At 45.0% G+C, this 20,883-nt stretch overlaps 1 protein-coding gene across 4 annotated transcripts in view; it reads right to left on the minus strand.

Moving 5' to 3' along the window:
• Afg1l (AFG1 like ATPase) overlaps nucleotides 1-20,883 on the minus strand; it is a 164,068-nt gene that overhangs the window by 38,707 nt on the left and 104,478 nt on the right. For all 4 annotated transcript variants that reach the window (XM_029542462.1, XM_021205218.1, XM_029542460.1 and 1 more), the window contains one exon: nucleotides 6,745-6,827. In XM_029542462.1, coding sequence (XP_029398322.1) covers nucleotides 6,745-6,827 — 83 coding nt within the window. The remainder of the gene's footprint in view (nucleotides 1-6,744; nucleotides 6,828-20,883) is intronic.

Raw genomic sequence — 20,883 nt, forward strand, 5'->3', positions numbered from 1 at the left:
GGGGGGAGGGTATAGGAAACTTTCGGGATAGCATTTGAAATGTAAATAAAGAAAATAATAATAATAATAATAATAATAATAATAATAATAATAAAGACTCCCCAATAAAGTCCTGCAAACCCAACCGTCTTTGCATGACCCCTTCAGTCCTGGTCTGTCAACTGCAACTGAGGCTGCACCTTCACCAATGGCCTTCCATGGCCTTTCACAGTGCCAAGCCTCGGCTGTTCTCCATGACCCCTTCATATCTTCAAAACCAGTACCAGCTGGGTGATTCTTAAGCATTACAACAGAAATCGGCAGTGGGCAGGTGTGGGGCATTTCTAGGAGGTGCCAGAGACCTGGGTGGAAGGAGGCTCTGGGGAGTCTATGGGGGTGACTCTAGCAGTGGGGGATATGATGCCTAAGTGGCCACTGCCTGTGGCCAGGCAAGACTCCTAGTGGAGGGATGGGGTCAGCAACCTACCCATAAAACCTGCAACCCAGAATGTGTTCTGCCTATAAGATGTCCAGGGACAGGAATGGAGGAAAGGCAGAGGGAGTGACCAGCCAAAGACTGGTTCACATTGGGACCTATCCCATGGGCAAGAACCAATTCCTGATGCTATTAATGATACTCTGTTATACCTTCAGACAGGAGCCTAGCATAACTGTACCCTGAGAGGCTCCACCCAGCAGCCAGGTGGAGACACAGAGACCCATAGCAAAGCATTAGCTGGAGTTTGGTAAGTCTTGTGGAAGTGTTGGACTGAGAATGTTGGGGGCTCCACAGGAAGATCAACGGAGTCAACTAACCTGGACCTTTAGGGTTCCCAGAGACTGAACCCCCAATCCAAGAGCTGTGACTAGCCCCCAACATACACACATGTAGCTGATTTGCAGCTTGGTCTTCATGCAGGTCCCCCAACAACTGGAGTGAAGGCTATCCCTAAAGCTGTTGCCTGCCTGTGGATCCCATTTCTCTGGCTGGACCATCTTGTCTGGCCTCAGTGGGGGAGGGTGCACCTAGTCCTACACTGACTGGATGTGCCAGGTGCATTGGCTCTGGGGGGGGGGGGCTCCCCCTTCTCAGAGGAGAAGGGGTGGGAGGAGGAGCCGTGGGGGCGGGGACCATGAGGAGAGAAGTGATATTGGGATGTAGAGTGAATAAATAAACAAATTAATGAAAAGAAAAAGAGATACCAGGTCTGCCACCTGTCCCTGCTCAGTTCAAAATCTTCCTATGAGCAGCTAGGGAGCTGGCTCGGTGGGTGTGGTGTTTCTGTGCAAGCCTGAGGACATGTGCTCAGATGCCTGTATCCATGAACAGCAGGGTGCAGCAGTGTAAGCCTGTGACTCAAGCCCTGGGGAGAGGATCCCAGGAGTTTGCTGGCCAGCAGTTCTAGTGGTGATGCTACACCCCAGGTTCAGTAAGAAAGATTCTAACTCAAAAATAACGTCGGTCCTCCACACACTTACACACACACACACACACACACACACACACACACACACACACACACACACGACATGCACCTGTGGTGGTATAAGGAGGTGTGGCCTTGTTGGAGGAAGTCTGTCACTGTGGGGGGTGGGCTTTGAGACCCTTCTAGCTGCCTGGAAGACAATCTCCTTCTGCTGTCTTTGAATGAAGATGTAGAACTCTCAGCTCCTTCTCCAGCACCCTGTTGCCTGGACACTGCCATGCTTCCTGCCATGATGATAAGGGACTGAACCTCTGAACCTGTAAGCCGCCCAATGCTGTCCCTTATAAGAGTTGCCATAGTCATGGTGTCTCTCCACAGCAATAAAACTGTAACTAGGATAGCACCTGTGTGCATACAAATACATTGCACTTAACGCACATAAGCGCGTGCACACACACACACACAGACACACAGACATACACATAAACACAGATACACACATACATAGACATACACAGAGACACACACATACACAGACACACACATACACAGACATACACACAGACACCACACAGACAGACACACACACAGACACACACACACAGACATACACATAAACACAAATACACACATACACAGACATACACAGAGACACACACACACACACACACACACACACCACACACACAGACACACACACAGACATACACACACACACAGACACACACACACACAGACATACACATAAACACAGATACACACATACACAGACATACCCAAAGATACACACATACACACAGACACACACAGACATATACACACACACAGACACACACACAGACACACAGACATACACACAGACACACAGAGAGAGACACACACATACACACAGACACACACACAGACATACACACAAACACACACACATATACACAGACAGACAGACAGACAGACACACACACACACACACAATTTAAAGGAAAATGAAATCAAATCTTCCCGTGAGGCCATGGCTGCTGTGCTGAGAATGGAGGTTGTATGTAAGTTTGGGAAAGATGGATTATGTGCCTAAGAACGTCCCATTCTAGATCCTTCCAGACTTATCAGAAAAACCTAACACTTATCAGTTCCTAAAAGCAAATGAAAAACAAACAGAAAACTAAGGTGACTGGAAATTCTCTCTTCAGGAAACTGTGGGTCCTCCTGTTGCAGAAGAGACAGCAAAATGGCCAGGGAAGCATCCTTGGGGCCACCTCCGTAGCGGTGCCCCCTGCTGGACAGACATGTTCACTGCATATACCAAATGATACTCTCTCCTGTTACCAGCCCCACACAAAGAGCTAATGTGAGGCAAGGACATTCTCGGGGCAGCGGGAGACAGGCCACACTTGGCAAGCTCCATGAGGGTCAACATAAGTCAATGGTCGGAGCGGCCACCCAGACCCAGATGGGAACTCCAAAACTTAACCCAACTGCCTGCCTGGGCTTTCACAGACCACCCCAGCAAGAATCCAGAGAGAAACTGCTTATCCAAGGACTAAAGGTACAGCTACTGCGGGAGGAATTACTGGACAGTGATGGGCTGGTTTCAGCCAGGTGCAAATTTGAGCATTTACACTCACTCTGTTGTTGATAACTTGCTAACACTGACCTAAGCTTAGCTTAGCATAGGTAGGATTAAAAACTACTTGGGATAAAACAAACAAACAAACAAACAACAATGACAAAACCACTCTGGAACCTACTTAGAAAGACACTCTAAAGGCTGGGGAGAAGTTTCAAAAACTAAACATGCTTTCTGCCCAAGCTTGAGTTCGGATCCCTGAAACCTACTGTAAAGCCGTGTATGAGGATGTGTGCCTGTAATTCCATCATTCCTAGAGCAACAGCATCATTCCTGGAGGCAGCAGAATCTACTGGAGCTCAAGGGCCAGCTCGCCTAGAGCATGCAGCTCGGCAGCAAACAAGACCCTGACTGGGACAAATCAGAAGGTAAGGGCTGACGCCCAGGACTGCCCTCTGACCTCCACAAGCATGCCACGGCACAAACACACACACTGAACCCACATACACAAAACTCCAACTGAAATGGTCGACAAGCAAACAGGCAATGTCTGTGTGAACCAGTTCTCAGGACACAGACAATACTCTGAACTGCACCTTGTTCCATGTCAGCTTTGCGGGTTGTTTTGAGTGAACTCTCCGATACTTTTTAGTTTTATTTGGATTCTAGCTTGGGACATTTTTCATTGTCTTTGGAAACCTGAAGAAGTAAAGTGCTGAGCTAGTGAATGTTTCTAGTCTAGTCCCCACCCCCTAGTCAGAATACACTGATCTTGTCTGAATATCTCTGTTTAATTAACGATCATGCATGGGAATTTTGCGTGTTTGTTTGTTTAAGAGAACTGACAGTGGGAGCTGTCCCTGAGGGGAAGCCAGGGCTCTGTTTGCCAGGCAGGTGGACTCAGTTAAACTGACAGAGAGTACTCTGGAGCCATGTATTTAGAAACAGACTTTGTCCAGAGAGTAGTGGAGGGAAACACGTTTTGGCAGGGCAAGAGAATAGCACAGCCCACAAGAGTCTGTTATAAAGGGAAAGGTAATAAGTTTTCCTATAAGCTGGGTCTGGGGGCACAGGCCTGTAGTCTCAGATACTCAGAAGAATAAGGCAGGAAGTTCCCAAGTTCAAGACCTGCCTGGTCTCAGAGACAAGGTAAGGCTACATAGGACAAGTGAGTGAGACTCTCAAAACAAAAGTCCAGGAGCTAGAGGGGACAGCTCAGAGGCATGGCTAGAGGGGACAGCTCAGAGGCACGGCTAGAGGGGACAGCTCAGAGGCAAGGCTGTGTGAGCAGGGGACCTGGGCTCTGCAGCTAGCTCCCATCTCAGGCCACTTACAACCACCTGCGTGTAACTCCAGCTCTCTCTCTCTCTCTCTCTCTCTCTCTCTCTCTCTCTCTCTCTCTCACACACACACACACACACACACACACCTGCCACCACCAGATAAATCTGTACACATAATTTAAAATAATAAAAGTAAGTCTTTTAAAAATAAATAATAAATAATACATACAAAGTAAAATACCAGGGCTTGGGGTATAGTTTATGGTATAGGATTTGCCTAGACTCTGTGAGGCCCTGGGTTCAATCTTTAACACCACAAAAAGAAAGACAAAAAAAAAAAAATCCAGTTAAAGCAGAACTATTGTCATGACTGAAGGGGATCGTCTTACTCTGCTGTGAAGGAGTTCTGCCTGCCGGCTCATTTGAGGAACTGAGGGGGCCACCCTGAGCCTCCTTCCCCGCCATATTTCAGGGTTCCCTTGTACATCCTGGCTTCCTGGACTCCAAGATGTTAGTGAGTCTGTGTTTTCCCACTGCATGTCTTAGAAACTGAGTTTCCCTATGCTAGAATTGCCTCGCCTTGTGGTCAGAAGAGACGGCTTAGGGTACTTGCTCTAAACCTGACAACCTGATTTTGATGGTCAGAACTACAGTGGTAAGAGTGAGTCAGCTCCCATAAGCTGCCTCTGACCTCCACACGTGTTCCTGAGAAACGTGTGTTAGTGCATGAATTTTCATGTAAACATGCAAACATATACATACAGACAAAAAGTAAATAAAAAGTCATTAAAATAAGTAATTTTTAATAATTAAAATAATTAAAAAATAAAATAAAATCACCCTGATTTTATCAGAAAAAGAACTGGACACCCCCAGAGTTAGGTAAAATGTCTCTGCTTTCAGCAAAAGCAGCCTCTTTACCTCAGGAAACCCTACTGAGTCTGTGTTAGCACCATGACAGAGCTGTCATGATGCAGATTTGAGTGTATGTGAATATGTGCACATGTGTATACGTATGCACATGCCAGAAGACGATGTCTGGTAACTTCCTCAATCATCATTTTTGAGACAATGTCTCTCATGGAACTTAGAACTTAGAGATCTGACTACACGGGCTGCCCAGTACACCTAGAGCCTCAGGTCTCTACACCCTAGTACTGGGCTAACGGATACCTCTGCCATGGCCAGCTTTTCCGTGGCTGCTGGGAACGGACCCCCAGTCCTCATACCTGCACGGTGAGCACTGTGAAGGCAGACCTAGGCTCCGGCCCATTTTCTTCACTTAAGCAATTCCTCACTAAGAAATATTTTAAGTTTTCCACAATACTTTGCCTAAGAGCAGGGAATACTCCTTTGAAAAGGGAATAAAGGAAATAACCATTTGTTGACAAGTATCACATATTGGAAACATGAAATAGGCCACAGCAAGGGAAAGGCTATTAACGTCAGAAAAATAAAAGACCCAGAAAACCTCAAGATAAAAGAAACTGTGAAGAACGTACCCCTATGAAAGCAGACAATAGCATTCAGAGAATTGTTATAAATTATAAAGTACTTTAAAGACAAAGTGCTTAAGGGTAGATGAAGAAGCATCTATAATAATCACCAGTATCTAAACGTAAGCTGCAACCGTCCCTTTGCTCTCTATAAAGTATGCAATTTTAATTATGTGATTTTCCTGGCTAATTTCTGCTTCAAAAACACTAAGTGCTTCTGCTTACAAGGCAGCAAGACAAGAAGTTTTCTCAACCTCTCCTAGGCACGTTGTCATCAAAATTTAAATTACCAGAAACATGCCCTTTAGTTAAATTACAATTAGGCCTGGGATGTAGCTCCTGAGAGCCCACTGTGCGCCAAACACTGCTGGCAGATACTGAGCAACAGTTGCGTCTGGAAAGCACTTCTTCCCGCCCGGGGCCCTCACAAGCGACATCTTCAAACAAAGCTGTATTTGTTTTCTCAGCGACGACTGCATGTGCTGAACACATCTATTATTATAAATTGTTCCTGCTCCGGAAAATCTTTTAAAGGACTTCAAGATATCCTCTGTTGTATTTGCATATAAGATACATTTTATATCAGTTATGCATGGAAGTCAATCAACAACAGTAAATATAGACAGATTGCCCAACAAAATACATCAACAATTGGGGAGGGGGGGAACCCTTGTCAGAGATGTCCACAAATAATTAATTCTTTTAGCACATTAAAAATACTCTCTTAATATCACAGCCTCTTTTGAGGGGACACTCATTACTTCCTGACCATCTGTCATTTCCTCCCACCCAATCACACATTAGAAAGGATGCAAATATGGATGGTTAAAGCAGTATAAAGAAGTTAACATCATCACACTTTGTTTAAAAATTATGAAATTCAGATTAGTCTTTTGGGGTCTAATAAAGCACTTATTTTCTTAATCTTTCCCTGATAAGTCATTAAATTATAAGCTTGAAAAATTAAAAACCACACACACAAAGAGAACACTTACAGGTAGTAGAGTTTTCCTGCAGGGGCAAGTTCCCTTTTCCGGTAATCTATCCCAGAATCCAGCTGCAGCGTATCACAATATTCCTATAATGCAGACACACATCAAAAAAACCATCTTTTAAACCAGAAATAGAATTGAGCTAAGACCCACATCATGAGATGGAACCCATACCCAACCCTGCTTGGGTGACCAAGTACCAGAGACTAGACAGACAGCCCAGGGACAATACCAAGCAAAGAAACAGTCTTAAAAAAAAAAAAATAAAAACAACTACAATAAGAATGAGAAAATGACCCCTAATGATATTCTGCTATACTCATAGCTCAGCGCTTTATTCAGTCATCATCAGAAAAGCTTTCTCCTGCAGCAGATGGGAACAAATGCCGAGAGCCACAGCCAGGTATCCCCCCCCACACACACACACCACGGGTGTGGGGAGAGAGACCTTATTACACTCAGCCCTAAATTTGATGTCTTTATCACAACTCTCCCCTAAGAGTTCAGGGAAAAAGAGCTGAACTCTTAGAAGAGGAGGCAGGAAGAGTGTGACAGCTGGGGTGGGGTGGGGTGGGGAGGGCAGAGGACACCAGGAGAACAAGGCCCTCTAGATCAACTGAGCAAAGCTCGCGTGAGCTCACAGAGACTGAAGCTGCACGCACAAGGCCTGCCCGGGTCTGCACCAGGTCCCTGTGTGTGTACCGTGGCTTTCAGTTTAGTGTTTATGGGACTCCTGAGTGTGTGCACAAGCAGGTCTCTGATGCTTGTGCCTGCTCTTTCCCTTCGGTTGGCTTGCCTTGTCCAACTTCGATGTGATGGGTTTTGTTTTATCTTATTATATATCCTGACAAGTGAAAAACAAACAAAAAATTCCTAAGGAATGTGTATGTGTGTATATGTGTGTGTGACTGTATGTGTGTGCATGTGTGTATATGTATGCGTGTTTATGTGTGTGTGTGTACGTAAGTATGTATGAGTATGTGTGTATATGTATATGTGTTTACGTGTGTGTGTGCGTGCGTGTGTGTGTGTGTGTGTGTACATAAGTATGTGTGAGTATGTGTGTATATATGTGTGTGTGCATGTGTGTGGTTCCTGAGATATTTCAATGAAATGATATAATGAACTTAGAAAACAGTTTAACTCATGTAAGAGTCATAAAATTGAAGTTGCAATATTAAATATTCCCAAGTCCATCTTGTCTATGCAAGGGATGGTGTGACATGGTTCCTGCCCCTGGAACACAGCCAGCAGGGTGTAGGCCTCCACAAGTGTCGATGGTTGCTCTGGGCATAAGGTTTGTTTGTATAAATATTTATATATATTTTACTTGATGTTCTCTTCAGGAAATATTCTCCCTGTCAAGGCTAATGACTTCATGATAGTTTGAAGCAGCAGGAGTCCAGAGGGCAAGAGTGTGTCTATGTCTCAGCAAAATGGTAAATGCTGAGACCTTCAGGACAGCCTTAAGGCTGTGAGAAAGAACTCTAAAAACATGAGTTCAAAATACATAATTTCTCAGCTGCAAAATATAAAGATATAATATGAATTGTATGAGGGGCTTCACAAACCTGAAACAAAGGTACCTGTACTGTGAGCCAGCCTGTCAGGAAGATACAAAGGCAGGCCGATTCCTGAGTTCAAGGTCGGCCTGGAACAGAGCCAGTTTGGACCCGTGTGGTGGAAATGGTGACCTCAGGATGGGATCCCACCCAGCTAGCTCACTGTCCATCCCTGCTTACAAAGGCAGGTAGATCTCTGGATTCATTTGCAATGTTAAAAACAATGTGTTTACTGTCTCTAAGAATCAAGGGGCTGGGGTCACAGGATGCTGATTCATGGGAAAATCAAATGGGAACCTGGGGTAATGACTGAATTGATATGTAAATAAAAGACTGGGCTTTTGATCTGCAAGAGATGAGCTATCCTGAAAGTTATTAGAATTGCAAGAGAGAGCAGTCTGCAAACCTGCCTCCAGCGTAAGACAGGCTGTCATCTTGTACTGCACAACTTTACCTCAAGTCACTTCTTTTGATGCTCCCAAACACCCCTTTTCTCAGGAACCCCTCTCCAAGCCAAGGTTGTTCCTTGGCAGGTGGCACCTCCTTTGCAAAATATACACAATGCCAGTAAAGTAATAATTGAAAAGTAAGTTTTGTATTATGTTTTTCTGAAGCTTTGCCAAATCTGGCAAATCAATAAATTTCTCCAAGTACCTACATTTGAAATTTGGCTGTATTTGTAGAATAGCCAATTTCTATTACTCTGGAAAAAGAAGGTGGAAGCTACCAGAAAGAATACTGCAGCACAGAAGTGGAAGAGAAGCAGTCTGGGAGACAGCTGTGCTGACATTTAACACCAAATGACCACACTACAGTGATACTTTCTGCAGACCCACCTTCATCCTGAATATTTGCCAGTCCTTCCCTCTTCCCTCCTCCCAGCTTTCCTGTTCCAGAGGCCTCCTTCAACCCGAATCATCCTACATCATTAATCCTTTCTTCAACCAACTAATCTTTTCTTCCATCCTCTCAGCTAGATATGTACATGTAAATTACACCTGCATGTGCACGCGCGCGTATACACACACACACACACACACACACACACACACCACTCCAAATAGCTTATTGCAAAAACTCATGAACTTTGCAGCACCTACCTGGATTAATTAGGGTTTTGATGGAGGGAACATGTTTATAAATATATATATATACATACACATACACACATGTTCACTGAGCAGCAGAGTAATCCAGGGTACTTAGGACACGTTAAGAAATATTTATAGGATGTCCTTTTAATTTGTATTAAAAACAAAAACAATTTTTAAAAACATGATGAGGAAAAGTATCTTTATGACTTTATCATTTTTTATTAATAAAAACTGCATTTTTCAGCCAGGCGGTGGTGGCGCATGCCTATAATCCCAGCACTTGGGAGGCAGAGGCAGGTGGATTTCTGAGCTCGAGGCCAGCCTGGTCTACAGAGTGAGTTCCAGGACAGCCAGGGCTACACAGAGAAACCCTGTCTCGAAAAACCAAAACCAAAACAAAACAAAAAAATCAAAAACAAAACAAAACAAAAAAATCCCTGCATTTTTCAAATCTCTTAGGCCAAGATACTGAGAACAGACAGCACTTCCAAAATACTTATCCTAACATGTTCTTACAATGTGCTGCTGATATGTCAACCAATAAGGAACAGGACCTGTGATCTGTCCCTCGAATCTTTTACTTGAGAAAGGTGGGAATGCTGGGCATGGCGGGGCAGGCCATCAGCCCAGGGGCCATCAGCCCAGGCTCAGGAGGCTGAGGCAAGAGGACTGTTGTGCATTTAAGAACAACCCGGCTATAGCACCACAACAGGCAATGCTGCATAGACAGATCCTGAAAACAAACTCCAAAACACTGATGGCCTAGGGAGAGCCTAGTTCAAAAAACAAAATACAAATGAGGCCAAGGGACTGTTCTGTGATACAATGCTTGTCGAGACGCAGGGAGCCATCTGCTTAGTCTGTAGTACCAGGGGGGGAAAGGGAGAAAAAATTGGAAATAATGATAGTACCCAGTACCTGACATGACACCCGCAGCACCTTCTTTTTTTTTTTTTAACCAATTTATTTTACTTTATGAGTACACTGTGGTGGCTTCTTCAGAAACACCAGAAGAGGGCACTGGATCACATTACAGATGGTTGTGAGCCACCATATGGTTGCTGGGAATTGAACTCAGGGCTTCTGGAAGAGCAGCAGTACTCTTAACCACTGAGCCATCTCTCCAGCCCCCGCAGCACCTTCTTAGCTAGTATTTGGAATATTTCCTCAGGTACTCTGAAGTGCCAGCTAAGTGTCCAACTGCCCAGAGGCCACCATGACACAAGAAAAGCTAAGCTCTCCATGAAAAGATCCTGACAAAGATCTGCAATAACATGAAGACAACATGTTGACCAGTTCCCAGCTATTTCCGCCATGGCAGTGTGCCATAGTGCGCAGGAAGTTGGACGAGCAGCTGGGCCCACAAGAACTAAAGGCTGTAGGAAGTAACTGTTTTTAAGCCTGCGCATGTTACAGACATGGGCTGTCCACCAGTGAGTCACGAGAACATACGGTCTGCGCATGCCTGGGAGGTCATCCTTCCTCCTCCCTTGGTGGACTGTTGTATAGAGGCCCAGGGCTCCTTCTCAACGGCCCAGGGCAGAAGACCACCCACAGTGGCCACAAGAACCCATCCTCAGGGTGCCCAGTGAGCCAGAGGTTGAGGGGTTTCTTCGTGACAGAGGCCTATTCAGGACATAACAGGATAGTCTAGGTAATCTCTTGATAGAGATCCAGAAAACTAGACTAGAGGGTAGGTACATGGGCAGTATTAGGATTCTACAGCTGCCATTGTAAATCTATTTTGCATAAAATAAGCTCCATGCAGCTGAACCTCTGAAGGAATCAGACAGCTGAGCCTTGGCAGCACACGTTCCAAGAATGGCCCCTGAACCTAACAAAATCGTGGCTTCTTAACGGCCTTCATAGTCACCCAGGGCTTATCCTTTAAATCCATTCCACGCCTCACTCCCAGGACTGACTAACCCATGACAGCAAAAAGAAGTGCAGCACTGCGCAAGCGCAAGTGCATCGCGCAAGCGCACCATCCCATTCTCTCCTTGTTTCACAGGACCTGTTAAAAGCGAAAATAAAAGCCATGCTCATCTATTGCTCCCCATCTCCACCTCTCTTCTCTTCTACTTTGAATACTGTGGAAAACCCAAGGAAAGAAATTTATCCTTTTCTTTGCCCCTCCCGTGATAATGAGGGCTCAGCCACCAGCATGATTAAGATGGCCTTCCTCTGCTTCTCCGAGGAAACCATCCTGGGCTGTGGGCAAGGACCGCCATTCATCTGTCCTCTCGCAGACAGCATACCACAGTGAACCTGTCCGTTCAGGGCCATGTATTTGCTAGGTTCTGTATCTCTTCTCGAGTACAATTTATCCTGTATGACCCACTATTCCTAATTTAGCCATAATTTCTTCTCCGATTCTCTCTTTTTCTTTCCTTCCTTATTTTTTTTTTTTCGGTATTAAAAATAAGGCTAATGGAAGTTGTACAAGCTTCAGTTTCTTTCTGGGTAGCTAACTTCTCAAACGTGAGTGATTAAGCTGCAGCAAATGATTGCATTTGTACTTTCTGTAATCACCACCAAGGAACACCTAATCAGCAGCTAAGATCTGTAACCAAAACCCCGGGATGTGAGCTCTTAATTGTCTGCAAGAGATTAACTCCCAGTTTATATTTTTAGAGGAAAAATAAACGTCAAATCTTCAGATTGTTTGCACTTATGCTAGCCTCGATTCTTCAAGGCACTTTGCAGACGGGTGTAAGAGGCTCGAAGCTACACTGTCTCCCAGTTGAGGGTGAACCTAAAGGATGGAGCCTCCAGGACATCCTAATTTCCTGGTACCTTTCAAGCCCCGAGGCCTCTTAACAGCACAGCGCTGGGTTTCATGCATAAGCACTATACCAATCAGCCTCCAAGTGAAATTTATTTTCAAATAGTTTGTGTATTTATGTACAAAGGACAAATACAATTAAATAATCTGAAAATGCAATTAGGAAGATCTGGGGGAGAACAGGAAGGAGATTGTGTATGGCAGTGAGTCAAATATCTGAATAAAGTCAGGGTACCTCGGCCACTGGCACTATCCTCCGACCGCCTGTCATAGTTACAGCAGCTCGGAATAAGCCCTAGAGACCAGGGCTGTCACACAGAGTGGCTTTCTATAGTTTCTACGTGGCTCCCAGTCTGAGGCTGGGGCCAGAGCTCAGAGGAGCAGCTCTTGCCCAACGGGTACGTGCCAGGCGCTGGGTCCTTCCTCAGGACTAGAAAGGCAAAAGCCAGGCGTGCTTTCCCAGTGTGAACAAAGGAACAACACAGTGGAGAAACCCTTGCAAAACCACTGCATATTAACCTCTAAGGACAAGACTGAGAAGGGGTGCCTAGGCTCCACACACCTCACTTAAAACCTGGAAACTTGCTCTAAAATGAAAGAAAATATAAAAGTGGGGAAGCAGCAGCACAAGGCGAGTATTTATTTGATTGATTGATTGATTGATTGATTTCATGTGTGTTGGTGTTTTGCCTGCACATATGTCTGTGTGAAGGAGTCGGATCCTCAAGTTACAGCAGTGAGCTGCCATGTGAGTGCTGAGAATTGAACCTGGGTCCCCAGGAGGAGCAACCACTGCTCTTTTCTGGTAGTTTTCAAGACAGGTTTCCTCCGTGTTGCCCTAGTTGTCCTAGAACTCACTCTGTAGACCAGGCTGGCCTTGAACTCACAGAGTTCTGCCTGCCTCTGCCTCTCCAGTACCGGGATTAAAGGTGTGCACCACCACCGCCCGGGCAGTTGGAGCTCTTAATGACTGAGCCATCTCTCCATCCCCTAAGACGAGGTCTTATGTTACCCAGGTAACTATGTTAAATAGAAAAGTTGAGGAATGAAACCATGAGCTTTTAATTGGTTTTACCTATTAGTAAGTAACAAATAAAAAGAAAAATGACTGTCCTGTTTCAAAAAATAAAACATTGTAATACCTCTTACTGCTTAATTCTTCTCAAAATGTTATCTTTCTGAACTAAATATGTGACCCATTCCATTCTTCTTATTAAGCATGCGCACAAACACAAGCATGTGCACACCTCAACCCCTACTTAGGAGCATAAAGTAAAAATAAGCCAGGCATAATGATGCATGCCTTTAATATCAGCACTCAAGAGGCACAGACAGGCGCTTCAGACCAGCCTCGTCTACATAGTAAGTTCAAGGCCAGCCAGGGTTAGATAGTGAGATTTTTGTCTCCAGAAAAATACATTTAAAAAATTTAAGTGAGTCTCCTAGTCTCTTAAAAAAAATGTCTGCTAATAACTTACATGATATAAAGAACTTCCTAGATAAATAACTTCCTAGATATAAAGAAATAATGGGGAGGGGGTCTAGAGAGATACCTCAGAGGTACTGGCTGCTCTTCCAGTGGATTAGAGCCTCACCCAGACCCCACATGATGATGCACAACGTCTAACTCCAGTTCTCACACACACACACACACACACACACACACACACACACACACACACGCGCGCGCACACACACACATGCACACACACACGCACGCACACACACGCACACACATACACAGGCACACACACACGCGCGCACACACGCACACACACACGCACGCACGCACGCACACACGCGCACACACACACACACACACACGCACGCACACACATGAATGCAGTGAGAATGGCAGATGAGAGCTAGGGATGGGGCTCACTTGGAATAGTGCTTGCCTAGTGTGTAGGAAGCTCTGGGTTCTGTCCCCAGCAGAACATAAAACCAGACATGGTGTCACATGCCTATAATTCCAGTGGTCACTCTGCAGAGGCAGGAGAGCTCAAAGAGTAAAGCCAGACTCAGCCACACAGTGACTCTGAGACCTTGTCGTCAAACAGATGCGAAACAGATGGTTGTATATATCACTCTGAACTCAATTAATTTGGATATCCTAAAACTTTTATGAGAAAAAAATAAAGTTAGGTATAAACACAGGAAAGCTTTTGAATACTATACTACCTTTTATGCTAAGAACAGAATCCCATAAGCCGGTGTCAAGTACCAGGGAGAAACTGAGCCAAAACCAGATAGGTGAGGAGTGGATATGTCTTCAGCATTCTGAGCCAGCTTTACACTCCAACAGCTGAAGTCTCACTTACGATAAACCATATCCTGCTATTTCTAACGCTTAAGAATGTGTGTGTGCGTCCTCATGCATGTAAGTGCATGCAGGTGTATATGTGTGCATGTGTGTACATGTGTGTAGTGTATCTGTGTGTGTTTAAATTGGGTTGCAATTGGGTGTCCCGTTGTATGACTCTCCAGCTAATTCCATCGAAACAGAGTCTCCCCATAAGCCTGGAGCTCACTGGTTTTCAGGTACTATGCCCTGTCTCCATCTCTAACACCTAGACTTTTATGTGGGAGCTAAGGATCTAAACTCAGGTCCCACTTGTAGAGCAAGCACTCCTACCTACCTGAGCCATCTCTCCAACAACAATGATTAAAAACTTGAATACATAGCTTCTGCATTGTTCAGCTTTTGTCTTTAAGATGTCATACAAACACTCACTCAGAACAAAGCATCACTAGGACGTCTGCAGTCCATTATCACCTTCCCCCTCCCCACAGGCAGGCACCAGAACCCTGACTCAGCACCACAGGATCTGGCTTGCTTTCACAGCTTTAGGAGCAGAACCAGAGTGCCTCCTTTATGCTGGTGAGATCCCTGCTCCAGGCATCATAGGTCACTAATTTATCTGTTGCTCTATCATATTTTCTTTATGAGTCTGCCAGAACAGTCATACTTCTGTGGCTCTATTTGTTTGTTTGTTTATTGGTTTAGTTTTTGGTTTCTTAAGCCAGGGTCTCTTGTAGCCCAGGCTGACCTCTAAGTCGCCATACAACGAAGATGATCATGAAGCCCTGACCCTCCTGCCTCCACCTCCAGAGGCTGGGCTTACAGCGTGTCCACAGAGCACAGCATGTCCCACTGTTCCTGACAGCAGAGGCCTCCAGTTATTTACACTTATTTATATGGCAACAGACATTCTCACATGTGATTTCTGCTGTGGTGTGTCCATGCTCATGTGTGATAGACCCACAACAGGAACCGTTTGTCCACACAGTAAGAATATGCTTGGCTTCAGTGGACACTAGCAGCTTTTTAAGATGGCTGCACTCATCCACACTCACACCAGTGCATGTGAACATCCCTGTCCATCTGTGATTACAATTAAACCTGTCTGTACATTTCAGAATCTCACTATGTAGCCTGGGATAGCCTAGAACTCATTACTTAGCCCACATTGACTCAAACTGGTGATCCACCTGTCTCAGCTTCCTAAGTGCTGAGATTACAAGCATGTACCACCACTGGCTTATAACTGTGTGTGTGTGTGTGTGTGTGTTTATGTGTGTATCTGCATACATCCACACATGTATGGTACACATGATGCATGCCCGTGAGTGTCAAGGCCTGAAGTTTATGTTTGTGTCTTCCTTGCTCACTCTCCACTTTACTTTCTGAGGCCCTCTTGCTGAGCCTGGAAACTGCAAGTCTGTACCAGTGTCCCTAGCAGCCTGCTCCAGGGACCTGACTCTGCTTCCCAAGGGCTGGGGTCACTGGCAGCCATCACACTTATGTGGCTCTTAAAGGCTTTTGGGGACAAACTCAGACCATCGCATTTGTGCAGCTAGCACTTTATCCACTGAGCTAACTCCACAACCCCTCGCTGATGAATTTTAAATATGGAGGCTGCTTCCTTGAAATCTTCTTATAATTCATAAATATGCCATGCTGTTTTATATCACAAAATGTGCCCTCGCAGTTCAACAAGTACCTGCCAACTTCTATACTTCTTTGGGATCTGCCTAACAACCACGAAGGAGCTGTGACTGCAAGCTGCTTCCCAGGGGACTGGGCAGCTAATGGTGGGTGAGGGCTTTCTCTTAGACGAGAGAGGGCTGGGAGGGGGACTCAGCCATCTGCCTCAAGCTACTCACCGTTTTCTTTTCCTCCCAACCTTTGATAAGCTGGCTTCCACTGCCAATTAGTCATGTTCTCTCTCTCTCTCTCTCTCTCTCTCTCTCTCTCTCTCTCTCTCTCTCTCTCTCTCTCATTTTGCAGTGAAGGGAACTGACTTCTCAATGACCTGTTTCAGAATGTCCCCTCCTTTCTAAAATTAGCACACACCTCTCTGTACTAACCCTGAATGGCCCAAATTCCCTGAAACAAAAGTCATAGACTAGCTGGTTGGATTTAAAAACCAGGATCCATCTATTTTCCGCCTCTAAACAACATAACTCACCGAAGGTAGACACCACCTTAGGGTAAAAGGATGGGGCATGGCATCCAAGTAGATGGAGCGGGGATGCAAGCGGGCATTGCCACACTAATGCCTGAGAAGAGACACAAGCCAAAACTAGTGCTAAGAGAGTCTTTAAAGGTCACCTGATTATGATTGAGGAGTAACCCCCCAAGAAGACATCACAGCTCTTACCCATGCACTCACCAAATACTGGTGGGTCTAAAAGATATTAAGTCACAGGTTAACTCCACAATGGTGGGTGGCTTATGGACTCTATGACCACCAGCAGATGGGTCATTCAATCAATCAATCAATAAATGGAAACATTACAGTTAAAATGACATCATAGGTCAAAGGACCTAAGAGACATCCGAACAGTACTCTGTCCAAACACTGCAAATTACAGCTTTTCTTAGGAGCCCATGGAACTTTCTCTAAGTTAGATCATATATTAGAACACAACGCATGTCTCAATACAAGAAGACCGAAATAACTTCATTGAGCTATGAGATAGGGTCATAGATCACATTTGATATGAAAGTTGGGGGAGAGACTATGGAGTGGGGGTGTAAGTGGGGAGGGAAGCGAGAGATGGGGCGAGGAGAGCACACCAGGAGGCCAAGCAAAACTAATGATATATGAATAAGTCATAAGGAAATCATACGCTCAGTAACATTAAAAACCACAAATAGTTTGAATGCAGGTACCCTGTGTGTAGACAACACTGCTACGAGAAACCACAGGTGGCTAAAAGTCCCGAGGCCAGGGGAAAGTGTGAGTGAATATCGCCGTTGCTGTTGGTCGGCTACCAGCACTAGATTGCAAGACCTATTGCTGAAGAAACAACGCACTTGGGTTGTAAGACACGAGAAGTCAAGCTGGGATAGACCTGGAAAGTTCCTTCCTGCTGGCTCACCCTCACAGTGCAGGGAGAGGCTGCGCAGGCTGCTGGGACAGGATTATTATCAACAATGGACCCTGCTTGCAACACCACCAGCCAGCTAGGCAAGATGTTCTACAATAGTGGTGCCATGATCTGGAGGTGACGGATCACTTTATGGTTGGATTCAAGTCCTGCTCCATACGAGGGAACTCACATCTGGTCCTATAAACCCAGTCAAAAGGCCATGGCTAGGGACCATAGCTTCATGGGAGCCTAGCGGACGTGATGTGCTGTTCAGATTGCCTTCTATCCAACTACGTTTACACTCGCAGATTACCGATGCTGTGGGTTTCAGTCAAGCTTCTTTTTGCAGAGGGTGGTGGTAATTGTATCATGTTAAGTACTGAGAATACGTGACTGTTGTTGAATGTTCGGCCACAAGTAGGGCTCCTATCGGGACCAGAGACATCACCAAAGGTGCAGAATGAATGTAAGGGGGAAGGAAATGAGGGACATGGCTATGGATGTCTGTAAAAGCTCTATAAAGGACTGGGCTCACCAACATCATGTCATGGGTGGGGAGGAGCTCTGGAGAACCCACCCCTCTCTGAGGGTTTATATATATAGTTCATGGTGGTAGGGTAAAGGGGATGGAGATATGAGGAGAAATGACGTTTACTTCAGTGGTGTAGCCAGTAGGAAGGTGCCCATGCTTCTCTGCATAGCTCTTAAGTTTCATGTAAGCAACCCTAGTGAAATCCAGTGAGATAGCAAAACAATATTAAAAATTAAAAATCGGGGACACGAACACAGAAGAGGACTTGCTGGAAGAAGGGAGGGGTTCAACAGGAGCTGGGGGGAGAGGCAGTGCAAGATGCGATCAAAACACAGTACATGCACGTGCAACAATGCCTTGTTGAAACCCATTATAAATAATCAAAATGTATTAATTCAAAGGGAGAGTAAGGAAATGGCGGGGAAGCCCAGGACCAGCACTGAGCAAAGCCAGCCCACGAGAGGAGCCACATGTGTTACAAGTGTCAGGACCTTAGAGATGGAGCTGCCTTAGCTGGTTTTTATCTCCGATCATAACCAGTGAGCCCTGGATGCTGGACACGGAGCTATGGAATTTACTGTTTGCCCCGCTTCGGTTGTTTTGGTCCAGGCTTTTCTTGTTGTTTGCCCAACCTCCCTCTTGAATTGGGAATGTTTGCTCTGTACCACTCTAGATTAGGAGTATGGAACTTGTAGGTTTGATTTCATAAGGACTCACAGCTAGGAGACTGCCTTGAGTCTCAGGAAAGATCTTAAATTCTTGAACAGTGTCAGATCTGTTAAGACTATGGGGCTTTTGAAGCTGGCTTGAAGTCATTTTGCACTGTGAGCGAGCTCTGACCCTTTGGGGTTCCACGTGTAGGTCGCTCTGCTTTGATACGCAGTGTCTCCTTCCAGCTCATGCTCTGAGTCCTTGGTACCCAGCTTGTAGCAGTTTGAAGGCTGTGGAGCCCTTAGAAAGTGAGGTCACTAGGAGGGGGCTTTTGAAAGCTGTACCCATCCCTGATTCAAGCCTTGTCCTGTGTCCCAGTCCATAATCAGAACTTTCTGCCAAGGTGAACTGAAACCCTCTGAAACCTTGATCACTAAATTTAAACGAATATAAACCTGCCCTCTCTTAAGTTGTTTCTGTCACCATAACTGCCTGGACTTCCTCTTCTTTATATTTGGATAAAATAATAAGAAACCCTCGTTCTTCTAAATGGCAGCAAAAGACTGAAAGCATCCAGGTTGTCAAGAATTATTTGAATGGATGAGGAATAGTGTGTCGAGGAACAACACGCTGATGAAGTCCGATGAAGGGACTTGATAAAGCCACTAGGAAAGTGTACAGAAGAAGCAGACAGCAGCCTTGGTACTGAGCTACTGGTCTGGTATGGAAAGGGATTTCAACAACTCAAACCCCAAGAGCCTAGCTGTAGAGTTGGGTTGTGAACACACCCGAGATGCCCAAGCAACCACTCTTCTAAGACAGTGGAGTTTTATATACGTCACTGAAAACATGCTCAAGGTGGCCAAGCTTCCATTCTTTCCAACAGGGCAAAGCATCAGAGGTGGGTGGGATAGCTGCTGAGACTCCACACGAAGCACTGAAGGGGTGTCTCTATGGTCAGAACTCTGAAGAACAGTTCAGGAACCACCACTGCCACTGTCCACAGAAGAGAGACACCAGCTTGGAGCAACTGTTGTCTACCAGGTCTTGTGTGGAATGCTAATGATTTACTTTCTCCTAATCTAGATAACAGACTTCCTTTGTAACACTTAGAGGGGTTGAGAGAAGGCTCAGCAGTTAAGAGCGCTTGCCTGTTCTCTTGCTGAGGTCCCCGATTTGGTTGCCAGCACCTACAAGGACACTCACAAATTTCATCTAGTTCTAGGGGATCTGACACCCTCTTCTGGCCTCCAAGGTAACTGCATGCATGTGATGAACTTAAATTCATGCTAGCAATACATCATACACACACACACACACACACACACACACACATTAAATACATACATACATACATACATACATACATACATACATACATACATACATAAAAATTTAAAAATATTTGGACTCAAAAATGCATTATTTATCATCTTTAAAATATCAGTAAGAACTGGAGAAAACCTAAACCAGCTATTTAAAACCTTGAATGCCATTTAAGACCATTTCAGTTCCCTGGGCCAAGCTACTGATCCAGTCAGAAGTGACAAAATATTGCCCATATGCTGCTACAATCATATTGGCAACTGACTGACTGGTTGATGATGTCAGTAATTTGGGTGAATATGAAGTCATATATCAATGCTCTTTTCTTTTTATCCATATATTTTGTTTTTATTTGTAAGGTTAGCTAAGAAAGTAACAGGTTTCAAAATGTGATTTTCATACATATTTCATTTTGGTTGATTCTTCCCTCAATAGAGTTTAATCCCCAGTGTGGAGTTATTAAAAGATGTGACATTAATCCCACTTATGGTATCTAGAGGTGGAGCTTTTGGAAGGCAATTGGGACTAGTGCATGTCACTGAAGTTGAGTTCCCTTGACTGAATACTGACATTAGAAGACACACATCTACAGCATGCACATGTATGCAGCATGCATCATCTATGCAAGCATGGCACTAGTCTCTGCCTATGTAATACCCGCACTACCTCAGAATCTACCAGCAGAAAGACCTCACCAAATGTGGTCCATAGACCTAGGTACAGAACCATGAACCCAAGCAAAACTTTTCTTCAGTATAAAAATTGTCTAGGGTACTTTGCAATACCATAGACAGGAGAGGGACTAACACATGT

Source organism: Mus pahari, chromosome 9 (assembly GCF_900095145.1).
Source record: "Mus pahari chromosome 9, PAHARI_EIJ_v1.1, whole genome shotgun sequence".
Classification (NCBI taxonomy): domain Eukaryota; kingdom Metazoa; phylum Chordata; class Mammalia; order Rodentia; family Muridae; genus Mus; species Mus pahari.